The 12813-nt window shown below is 41.7% G+C and overlaps 1 protein-coding gene across 1 annotated transcript in view; it reads left to right on the top strand.

Moving 5' to 3' along the window:
* The window catches only part of LOC140465709 (plexin domain-containing protein 1-like), a 274629-nt gene extending 272297 nt beyond the window's left edge, over positions 1–2332 (top strand). The window contains exon 14 of the mRNA XM_072561360.1: positions 868–2332. Within this exon, the coding sequence (XP_072417461.1) occupies positions 868–987 (120 nt within the window). The 3' untranslated portion in view covers positions 988–2332. The remainder of the gene's footprint in view (positions 1–867) is intronic.
* Positions 2333–12813: the final 10481 nt, after the last annotated feature.

The following is a 12813-nucleotide window of genomic DNA, read 5'->3' as shown; positions in this document are numbered from 1 at the left end:
ATAAACCACCTCCCATTGCACTTTATCCAACCACTCCAGGATAGCCTTCTAATCCTTTCACTCCCTTATGTTTATCTTGCTTCTCCTTAAATGCATCCATATTTTATTTTAAAATTCATTCACAGGACGTGGGGCATCACTGGCTAGGACAGCATTTATTGCTCAGCCCTAATTGCCCAGGTGATGCTTAAGAGTCATTCACTTTGCTGTCAAAGCATGTAGACTAAACCAGGTAAAGTTGTGGGGGGATTTGAACTCATTTCAGAGCATAAACCTGGGGTGTAGTAATGGCATAGTGACAGTACCACTAGGCCACTTCCTCCCCAAATCAGTCTCTCCATATAGCAGTGGAATCGATATTCTAACCACTGTCTGGGTTCAAAAGTTTATCCTCAATTCCAACCTAGCATTATCTACCTTGTATTTATGGCTTCCAGTGTTGGCATCTCCACATATATGTAGACCTTATCAAATATCTTTCCATTATTTTAAAGACCCCTATCTACCCTCCACCCCCAGCCTTCATTTCTCTAGACAGTCAAAAAAAAGCTTACTCAGTCTTTTCCAATTGCTACAACTTCTATACATCGTCCATGTCAGCATTGATTTGAACTTCACCATTGACTCTGTGACCTTTTCAGAGTTCATTCTGCTACTCACATGATTCCAAGTTTAAGGAATCCAAATAATAAATGACAGTAAGAATCCTACCTTATTATTTAGACCCTTTTCTCTCACTCCACAGCTCTCCTGATCTGAAGAGCATTTCCAGCATTTTCATTTTTGGTATTTCCAATTTCCAAATCCACGACATTTGTTTCTCGAACTAATTAGAAGTTGTGTGTGTTTTTTTGTATCTTGTTCCAGCGCCGGTCCCATAGATGGCCAGCAATGAAGTTCAGAAACAACACTGGACACCCTACCTACACCGAGGTGGAGCCAATGGGTCACGACAAAGAGGGATTTCTGGAAGCTGAACAGTGCTGAAATCCACGTGGGGTCAAACACTTGGCTGGATCAAAAGGCCATGGACTTCCAAGCCATGACATGCAGAGCTGTGCCCTATTCATTTCTCAGCTACTGTCTATGGAGGATTACCTTGCAGACCAGCCCCACACCAATGATGGAAACTTGTCACACTGTTAACAGGCAATTGTATCCATGTCAGCAAGAGACATTTATTATAGTATATATGAAGAAGAATACGTTACAACTGAGTATATGTACATTTATTTCTTTGAGAATCAGTTGTGTTCAGATCCATATATATATATATATATTATATTATATATAAGACTTACCAGGGTATAGGTGGACCTTATACAATGGAGCATCTTCATCCACTTTGCTGGGGAAGTGGGTGGAATTTTAATTTGATTTGTATAATTTATATAGTACAGTGAATATATCATGTGCCTCATCTCTCCTTCCCCACCCAGCGACACAGGTTGTGCGCTATTCTGATGCAGGTAATTTGACAAACAATTCACACACAAGGCATGACCAGTACCAACCAGCTCCCCCCACCCATGTCACTGAAAGTATCACCTCGCACTGGGCTGCAGTCCACAGACCTGCAGTGCCCGATCAGGGCTTGTGTTTGATGAGTCTGTGGGGTACTCAAAAACATTTTGAGAGAAACACAGTTGAAACCATTCCAGTCTTGCCCAACATTCACACAGGCACACTAACATGTATGCACACACCCACATACCTCCACAAACACACACACGCACGCATATATGCACATGCACATATGCACACACATGCATATTTGCATGCACACAATAAGCACACATTAATTCCATGTGTGGAAGCACACATGCATTTGTATACATACAGACACATACACAAATGCATGTATAAATATACACACATACTTAAATGCACAATATGCAATTAAAAAGGGACATAAAGGGCCATTTTTCAGCACAGATCTCTGGGGATTGAGGAGGAGCAGGGAGCTCACTGGATTCCATGACCTTTCCTGCTGGTCAGAAGGCTCTGTGGCCAATTGCTGTGCTTTTCTTGCTGCCCTTAGCTGAGATGAGATAACATGCTAGAGTCCCCAAATTGAAAGTGGGCCCTTCGGTACAATCAACATACCGATGTACCACGTGATGCATTCACCCACAGAACCACTGGGGAATGTACCTTTAATTAATTGTGTAGGCGGCCTTCAATAAGGAACAGCAGAAAAGGCTTGTGAGCATTCAAGTAGCATTTGTAAAATCCGAGTGCAGATTCCACGCGTCTTGTTATCGGAGTGATCATTGCTGTAATTGCCTCATGTCTCACTTGTTCTTGTGCAAAATATAGCTTCAGGAAGTCATTTTGTATCTGTCTGTTTTTTAAAGTACAGTCACTGTTGCTGTGTAGGAATTTGTAGCAGTCTGCTTAGACAATGCAAGGTCCTGCAGGTAATCTGTTGCACAGATTCTGGTTGAGACCAATAAATATTTAGCTCTGTTCTTTCTTGAAGAAATACAATGCGATCTTTTCGGCCTGCCTGAAAGGACAGAAGAAGCCTCAAATGGATGGCTCATCAAAGACAGCAGCTCCAACAGTGCAGCACTCCCATGGGACTGCCTGGGTGATAGCACCAGAACTGACAAAATGCTGACTCACGGGTTACAGTGCTGCTTATTGAGTTCCACTTGATGCCCATATAATGCAGTGCTTCTGCTCTGGAGATGCTGATTCACACTTGTATTCCATACACACTCACTACCCCTTTGTTCTCGAGCCAAGTACATAATTTTTTAATGACTGAGTAGACTCTTCAAACAACCCCAATCGTGCCCTGCAGAGGGGTTTTGGTTACAAAGTGGGATCTGTGTTGCTTCTGCTGCATTGTCAAGAGAGGAAGAGAGTGGCTTGGGAAATCAGAGGAAGTGAGGAAGAGGACAAAATTAGAAGACAAAATGCTGCAAGTCCCCCTTTTGCCACACAGCATCCTGACTTGGAACTATATCCATGTTCCTTCAGTGTCACTGGGTCAAATTCCTGGAACTCCTTCCCTAACAGCATTGTGGATGCTCCTACACCTCACGGACCAAAGCTATTTGAGAAGTCAATTCACCACCAGCTTCTTCAGGACTATTAGGCAATAAATGCTGGGCTGGCCAGTGATGTTCACATCATCTGAATGAACTTTTAGAAAAGCCAGGGCACTCACTCCTGTCTACTATTTCCCCCAGTTGGATAAAAATTTCTGAACCCAAAATTTTAGTTGGATTCAGGACTCCTCCCAACGGCAAGTAAAGTGATACAGAAATAACATTTCTCACATTAACTGCTCCCCTCTCTGAATCTTGGGCAGACCTGGTTTGACAGGGAGATAAAGACTCAATTGAGTTGTGATGTGGTAGAGTTGCTCTTAATAGTAATCTAGTCAAATATGTTGATGTGATATCCACTGCCAACAAACAGAACTGAGACAAACTCAACTCCCTGCTGTCAGATTGAGTCTCTGTTTTACAACATCTGCATTTATCATACTGACATCAATTCTGATTCTGTACCCTGGAGCCCCACTCATACTTGTTCAAGGTCAGTCATGTTTTACCATTGTCAGTATGTTTTGAATCTCCTTTTTAATATTAATATTACAAATGAAAAGGACAGCTTTCTAACACAGTCCCAGTTTATGCATAACTACAGAATCATACAGTACTGAAGGATACCATTTGGCCCATCCAAGACAATTCTGAAATAAACTGGTGCACCAATGTATATGCCTCGTGTGCCCCATTCTGTGCTCATTGACATGATAAATAGTCATAAGGGGATGCTGTAGAATCACAGTTATGTCACTGGGCCAATAAACTATAGAATATCAGTTCAAATCGCATCAAGTGTTTGCCACACTTGTTCTTCAGGGAGGTAGAGGTGATGGGTTTGGAAAGTGCTCAGGAAGGAACATTGGCAAATTGCTACAATGCATCTTGCAGATCGTACACATTGCTGCCACTGTATACCAGTGAGGGTGGGGGCAATAACTGTTTCAAGGAGGGGGGGGAGTGGGTCGATGGAAAGCCCTCAATGTTCCAACTCTGATCACATCATCATTCATACTAGCCTGCACCAGTCAGGTTTCTGATCATATTCTGCCTTTCTAAAATTGGAGCTAAGGGTCATGTCCTTCAGCAATAAGGTTTGGTTAGCTGGCCTTTCTCTACATAATAATGGCTGGTTATGTTATTATATGAAGTGAAAGCAGTACCACCAAAATCTACAGCTGATTAACCCTTCCTTACACCAGGAACAAAAGAAGGCTGAGGGATGCCACGTGGTAAGGGCTTACTTTGCTGACCCAGGGGAAATGGTGTCCCATGTTTACTGATCAGAACCACATTCTGCAAGATGGGTATACATAGCATCTTACGGTTGTGTGGCAAATCAAATTAAATTCATTTATGTGGAATCCAGAGCTGGATTCCAATCAAAGAGTTTCCATTATTTGTTATGGAAACAAAACTTCAAGCTGGCCAGTGAGGGGACCAGATTTTCATGTCTCCAGTGCCAGAAGGGATTGTTTATAGAATAAAATTCACTCAAGGAAAAAAAAACTGTTTTCCAATCCCTGATTGTGTCAGCACCTCACCTTGACAAACACATAAAAAGCAGATTAATTCCATCAGGCCTGTTCCCAGGGGAACCTTTGTGTCTTCTTCCATGTTGTTAAAATTTTGATTCCAATGTTTTCCAATGAAGAATACAATGCTGTTGTGCACTCTTCAAAGGACATTAATTCCAGAAAAGCTCCGGTTGGGTATCTTGATGGTAGCTGTTTGTGTTCTTGCAGGTAAGCAGTGGACTTTTTGTCTTCTGTCTGGATGTCAGAGCAGAGTCTCACATTCATATGACACAGGACATTTTTCCCTCTTTCTTTAGAAGTCCCAAATTAATGTAAAGGCTCGGCTTTAGAAGTGCATTGTCAAACAGGGGCGACTGGTCAGCAGCCAGGAACTGCCATTTGCCTGATTATAGGAAGGGAATCGCAATCTCAATCCCATCTCACCCATCCTGAACCCTACCCGAGTCTCTATGACTTAATACCAGACTAGAGACTGTACCATAAGGAAAAGAGAATTTCAGCTTATCAAGTGAACACAGATGATGGGCTGAGTTCACTAACCTTCCCCAGCTTTTTACTTCAAGTCAATCTACTATCTGGAAGCCACTGTCACATTGTTCGGCAGAAATTGCTTTCAGCACCTGCACTTCTTTATTTAGACTTTGTTTTTATCCTTGTACACTAATGCTGTCATCAGAAGTGGTTCTCAAATGCAATTAAGAACACTAAAGAATTGTTAAATGATTTGGAATTAACCCTTAGCCTACTGAATGTAAAGAAAACAATTAACACAGCAAACTTGGCAGAGAAAAGCAGCGGGCCTGTTTCCACAGTGTTGGTAATCTAATCTAATCTAATCAATGTGTTCAGACATCTTACATCACACATCTCCCCGTGTCTGCGTGGGTTTCCTCCGGGTGCTCCGGTTTCCTCCCACAGTCCAAAGATGTGCAGGTCAGGTGAATTGGCCATGCTAAATTGCCCGTAGTGTTAAGGGGTAAATGTAGGGGTATGGATGGTTTGCGCTTCGGCGGGTTGGTGTGGACTTGTTGGGCCGAAGGGCCTGTTTCCACACTGTAATGTAATCTAAATCTAATCTAAGTAATCTAAACCTCAGGAGCAGATGGGACTTGAACCCAGACTTTCTGGCCCAGTGACTGTGTCACTGAAAGGAGGTACTGACTTTGTGGTATTATTGCAAGATTATTAATCTAACAATGTTCTGGGGGACCTGAGTTCAAGTTCTGTCACGGCAGATTGTGGAATTTGAAGTCCAGATTTAAAAATCTGGAATTGGGAGTCTAACGATGACCATGAAATCATTGTCAATTGTTTGGGGAGGAAAAAGAAAACCCATTTGGTTCATTAATATTCTTTAGGGAAGGAAACTGCCAGCCTTACCTGGTCTGGCCTATATGTGACTCTCAACCCACAGCAATGTGGTTGACTTTTAAATGACATCCAAGCAATTAGAGATGGGTAACAAATACTGGCCTATCCAGTGGCTTCCACATCCAGCGAGTCAATTAAACAAAAATGCAAGAGATCTTAGTGTGCTGGCTTGCTGGAGCCATGTGATCTCAACCTCTGCTGTAAGGGGCTTTGGAGCAGCCGTGCAACATACATCTCTCGGAGTAGCCTTTCTTTAACACATACCCTGCTGAATAAGAGAGGCATTCTGTGCAGGAAGACAAAATGCTGTGAGTAGTAAACCTTGCTTTGCTTCTTGTAGATACATATTGAGCCTTGGAGGCAGTCTTAGAGACTGAGAGGATAGTTTGCAGATTCCCCTTCCAAGCTGATAAGGAGAAGAAAATTAGTACATATCCAATGCAAACTGAACAAGACTTTCAAGTTGAGCTGGTTACTGAGGCAACGAAGCAGCACAGTCCTGACTGATTCAGTTTTCTGGCTCACCACTTCAGAATCAAAGAATTTCCCAAATATTTGTTTTGCATTGGTATATGATTGGAAGCATAAATACATGTATGCCCAATTAAACCATACTTGTCCGATAGCATCAATGTACAAAGCAGATATTGCTGGAAAAACTCAACAGGTCTGGCAGCATCTACAGAGAGAAGGGGCATGGAAAGGATGAATAGCCACGGTCTTTTTCCCAGATAGGGGAGTCTTGGAGGGCATAGGTTTAAGGTAAGAGGGGAAAGATTTAACAGGGATCTAAGGGGCAATCTTTTCACCCAGAGGGTGGTACGTGTATGGAATGAGCTGCCAGAGGAGCTGGTGGAGGCTGGTACAATTACAACATTTAAAAGACATCTGGATGGGTATATGAATAGGAAGGGTTTAGAGGGATATGGGCCAAATGCTGGCAAATGGGACTAGATTAATTTGGGATATCTGGTGAGAGTGGATGAGTTGGACCGAAGGGTCTGTTTCTGTGCTGAAGTCTCCATGACTCTATGACACATGAGAAAACAGAATTAACGTTTCGGATCCGGTGACCCTTCAGAACTAGTGCTAGACCCACAACTTTAATTGTCCTTTCTGTCCATAAATGCTGCGAGACCTGCTGAGTTTTTCCAACAATTTCTGATCTTTTCCTGATTTACATCATCTGCAGTTTGTTGACATTTTTCTAGTGTAGCACCACTATATATTTTTATATTTTCTTGATTAGATGAGTCATGTATTTTGTTTTGTTCCCAGATATTCTGAATCATTTCATTTTCCAGAATATTATCTGAAACAGACAAATTAATGTGCGATAATAACCCCTCAAATAGAAAATATTTTGGTCTACTGAGATATGTCACTTTCTGTGCAACAGATGAATGTATATATTTGTTTGTAAGACTGTGCATGACTGCAGTTAGAGGAGAAAAAGGGTGGAAGTGTTGGACAAATTCTGAAAGTACTTTAAGTTGTTCCTGTTTTTGGGATTTAGGATTTATTATTGGTTATCATATTCAGTTTGCAAGTGTCTCCACCATCACGATAGTGGGGAAGTTTACCATAGTTCATTCTGGAACTAGAACACTGAAAACGATTGATTAATGTCTTGGCTCAATCCTGCGCTATCATGTATCAGTACTAACTGTGCTGCCAGCTTCAGCCCTCCTGGCCCTAACCTGTGGCTTTTTAGTCAATTTACTTCTCTGTGTATCATTAGAACGCCACATAGCCTGCTCAGCTGGGAGGGAATGTTACATTGGGGATGTGTGGGTGGATTTGTTATGTTGGGTGGGTTTCAGTACTATCTCCACTGATTGAAAGCACATTGAATTGAGGGTCAAACTCCGATTTGTCACCTTTCACTCAAGTGAGAGAGCCAGATGAAAAGAGGACAATGTAACAGATTAGTTGACTGCAAATCTTTTTGCCCCATTTCTTACTGTGGGCTAGTGTTCGATTCTCAATTGTTATCTACTTACAACTGGAATCTAAAGCTTTGGGTGCTGGATTCAAACACACAATCTGTATCCCATTATTCCTTAGTGTTATGTATTGCAACATCCTTGAAAGGAATCTATAAGCAAGGCATTGCTTCATATTTACTGTAATGTCAGCAACAAAGATCTAACTCATTTTCAATTGCCCACTCTCTGTCAAACAGCTGTTCTAATGAATGGCCTTATAGGGTACCCTCAGGCTGAAAGCTGCTGTGATGTTAACGAGCCTGGAGACGAGGAACTGGATAAATATCTCAGTTAAGTCAAGTTGTAAGGCTCAGTCCAAACAGAAATGGCCAAATAATCCCTGGGAACCTCTGATTGTTGTATCTTGTCTCTCCATGACACAGGAGGCTAAGGCTAGGATAGTTTTTATGCTAATTTTATTCAAATTGGGGGAAAAAGTAGGCATACAGGACACTTGCCTTTATCATCATGGCATAGATTATAAGAGCAGGAAGGCTATGTTGGAACTGTACAGGATGTACAGCTGAAGTACTATGTGCAGTTCTGGTCACCGCATGATAAGAAGCATGTGATTGCACTGGAGAGGGTGCAGAGGAGATTCTTTTGCCTCTCTTTCCTGTCCAGTTTTGTCCTCTTTGGTTCTTTCTCCTTGAGGTACACTAAGCTCAGAGACTCAGAAAGTGGCGTAGATGGTAGAAGGAAAATTGCCAGCAAACTGCAAAAGAAAAACACTGTCACAGGTGTGAGGTTCAATCCTAAACAGACAAATTCAAACATTTTCTTAACGGTAAGAGACGACTGGAGCAGTACACAATTCTCCAGGGGTGTGTGCACAGACCAAAGAAGTAATCAAAAAAACTAATGGAATATTGTCCTTGATCCTAACAGAGTTGGAATATTAAAGTGGAGAATTTGTGCTTCAGTTGTACAGTTTCTCTATCAGATCAGATACTAGCTGGAGAATTGGGTTCTGGTTTGGATGTGGCACATCAAGAATTGATCTTGAAGCAAACTCACCAAAGTTATAGTCAGGCTTAAATAGATAAACTACGTGCACAGCTTGTATCTTTTGTCCTTACTTGCATGTTGATAGCTAAAGGATGATCTAGTCACAGTATTTAAAAAGGAAACGACATCTGAGAGGGTAGCTAAGGAGAAATGAACTCCTCTGATACAAGGATCAGGGATGAGGGGAAATAGCCTTAAAATTAAAAGATGGACCAGCCATAAGTGAAATCATTTTTGACCTTTTGACATAATGAAGACTGGAAATTTGAAACTTGTAGATGCTGGTTCAATTGAAATCTTTAAGACTGAGATTTATAGTTTTTTGTTAGGTATTGATATTTATTGTGAGAATTCAATGCAGACCATTAAATGGAGATATGCATCATAAATGTGTGCAGATAATCCTCTATTAAAATACTGGAACAGGCCAGAGTATCTGAAAGACTTCTACTGATCCTGTATGCAAACGCTCAGACAGCTATGCTGAGGGAACAACATTGGCAAGGCTGGCATCTGTAGTTTTCTTGAGAAGGTGATAAGGGGCTTTCGTCTTGAACAGTGCCAGTCCATGCAGTGAAGGTACATTCACAGACCTGTTACATTTATATATGTGTTTTTGCGGGGTGGAAAAGTTGGAGAAGGAGTTGACAGGCTTTTGACTGAGTTACGGTAATGGGTCAGCAGTACATAAAACAAGACAAGGTGGTGTGTGATTTGGAGAGGAGTTTGGAAGCAATGGTGTCCCCATGCACCTCTAGTCTCATCCTTCCATGTTACTGTTCCAAACAAAGTAGAGAATGGGCAAGAAATTCAGATACAGTGAGCATGACAGCATGCCTGAGTCTGACCAAAGTGCACCCCACTTTCTAGCAAAAGAAAGTGAACTAAACAATAAGAAGCAGTCCTGTCTCTCTTCCTCTCAAAATATTTGGATATCATTGATTAAAAGAGTTACAAAGTCAAAGCTTTTCGTCCTGCAGTTTTGTGGACTGGGATGCAAGAAAACCAAACTTAGAAAGGGAATACTAATTTATACAGAATGAGAGTGCAAACTGCATGGCATTGCATTAGCAGCTGTTAATAACCAAGCATATATTAGGATAGCCGGAGTTCTTGTGGCACAGTGGTAGTGCCCTCCCTCTGGGCCAGGAAGGCCTGGATTCAAAACTCACAAAAGGTGTATCAGAATATGTTGATTTTAAAATACCAATATTAGGATAAGTTAAAGCTGTTGGGTCTCTTGCAGTCCTTATTCACACAACCTGCATTTCAACAATGCTTGAAACAAAACTAACTCTTTCTTGTTGTCATCAAGGTCAAGGTAGAGTTTAGGAAGCCATTTTTATTATCTGACAATGACACTGACATTATCCCATCTGTTGTAAATGCGGATTGTAATTGATGTATTCTGGCAAAAATAAAATTACTTTAATGCGCTTAGCCCGTTTCTAAATTTCTCAAAAGAATTACTTTTATTACGGCATAATAGGAAAATAATTTTTTCAAGAGATATGTAATAACAGTTTGCATAATACTTATGTTGTTTTTGCTAGTGAGGCCGCCCTATTAACTAAAGATTGGAGAATCAAAAGCAAGTTGTGCAGATGCGCCCACAAATGAAATGTAAATAGACCCTGCACACTTGTAGGAAACACATCCTGCCTATATCTTGGGGAAACATTTCATTACTCATTAGAATACCTGTCACGCACCAGTTACCTCCAACCCTGCTAGGCATCCCAGGACGTGCAGAGTGTTTAAGCCGTAATGTATGTTTGTTTTTCATCTACCAGCTTCTTAACCAACATTCCAACAGCAATTGCAAAAACATCAAAGCACAACAGACCTAAGCTAGCCAGTGAAAATGGTCCCTCTACTCCCAGCTACGACAACAACAACAGATGGCAACACATCTTTATTGATGCCCTGCAGTCACGCAGCCCTCCTGGGCTCCAGCCCCAGCCTTCCTTGGTTTTCATTGGCAGCATCTGTGTCTTCAGTTTCCTAAACCTTTTGTATGAACCAGGCAAATCCTCAACTCACAAACTGAACTAAAATTTGAGGGGAACACTCTCCGCGGTTTTTGTAAAATCATCATTTTCTATCAGGTGAGAATGTTATTTGCTCCTCTTGAAGCTGGAAAAGAGACACCCCGAGAGGCTTCCCAACAGCATTTACTTCTTGGATAAAGTTGGGCTTAATTGAGAAACAAGACTCCGCGACTGATTCAGTCGGAACACCGATTGAACCAGCTGTACCTTGCAAGCAAGGAAGGTCTAATCTTAAGCTTCATTAAAACTTTGTTCCTGTCAGTGGTGCAGGGTGCCAGAATTCATGATGATCTTTACACAGAGGGAAAGAGATTTGCGAAGGTGGATTGTTTTAGTTCTAAGATCAAGAGAAACAGCGATTCTTCTCCTTAAAGCAACAAAACAAAGATGGAGAAATCCTAAACAGAGATGAACTTTTTGCACTGGTTAGTGAGTCAGTGACCAAAGAGTGTTACTTTGAGAATGACGATATAGGTTAGGGGCTTGTTCCTTCTTAGTGATCAGAACTGCATTCAGTACTTTAGCTGTATCCTAACCAAAGTTCTATACAGGCCCAACATGATCTCCCTACTCTTATAATCTCTGCTTAACTGATAAAGACAAGTGTCCCATATGCCTTCATAACTATTCTATTAACCTGTCCCGACACCTTCAGGGATCTGTAGACAAGCAACCCCAGATCCCTCTGTTACTCGGAACTTTCTAGTATCCTGCTATACTTTGGGTACTCCCTTTGTCTTGTTCCTTCTTCCGAAGTGAACTCCTCACATTTATCAAGGTTAAATTCCAACTGCCAATGATCTGTGCATCTGACCAATCTGTCTATATCCTCCTGAAACCTAAGACTTTACTCCTCACTATTAACCATCCATTTAATGCCCGTGTCATCCACAAACTGACTTATTATCCTCCCACATTCTCATAGAGATCATTTATCAATATCACAAACAAGGAGGGATCCAGCACTGGTCCTGTAGTATGTCACCACACACTGGGGTCCAATCACACAAACAGCCTCTACCACCACCCTTTGTCTCCTGACATTACACTAATTTCAGATCCAACTTGCCAAGTTACCCTGGATTCCATTCGTTTTTATCTGCTTTATCATGTAGCCATGTGGAACCTTGTTCAAAGGCCTTACTAAAATGCAAATAAGTCACACCAAGTGCCCTACATTCATCTACATACTTGGTCACCTCCTCAAAATATTCAACCAGGTTTTTTAGGCATGACCTCCCTCTGCTTAAAAATGTGTTGCTGGAAAAGCGCAGCAGGTCAGGCAGCATCAAAGGAGAAGGAGAATCGACATTTCGGGCATAAGCCCTTCTTCAGGACTTATGCCCGAAACGTCGATTCTCCTTCTCCTTTGATGCTGCCTGACCTGCTGCGCTTTTCCAGCAACACATTTTTAAGCTCTGATCTCCAGCATCTGCGGTCCTCACTTTCTCCTAGATGACCTCCCTCTGACCAGGCCTTGCTGACTATCCTGGTCAAACCCTGCCCATCTAAATGGAGATTCATTTCCTCATGCTCCAGAGGAGTGCCATACCAGGTCTGAGCAGGTTCATGCTCACACAGTACAATGTTGGAACACACTGTGATTTTGCCAGTGTAATGAGGAACCATAACACATACAGTGCGGATAACACTTTCTACAATATAGAATCAAAGTGGCATGTAGAAGACTGATTTAAATTCTGTCCAATGCTTTCCACAGCAAAAGAATCAAGATAATGTATCCTGTTTCTTCCTTGCAATGCCTTTGTGACAGAATTGAGCATTCCATGCTTTG

Source organism: Chiloscyllium punctatum, chromosome 42 (assembly GCF_047496795.1).
Source record: "Chiloscyllium punctatum isolate Juve2018m chromosome 42, sChiPun1.3, whole genome shotgun sequence".
In the NCBI taxonomy this organism is placed as follows: domain Eukaryota; kingdom Metazoa; phylum Chordata; class Chondrichthyes; order Orectolobiformes; family Hemiscylliidae; genus Chiloscyllium; species Chiloscyllium punctatum.
The sequence above is the reverse complement of the archived record's forward strand: the minus strand, read 5'-3'. Positions and strand labels throughout refer to the sequence as shown.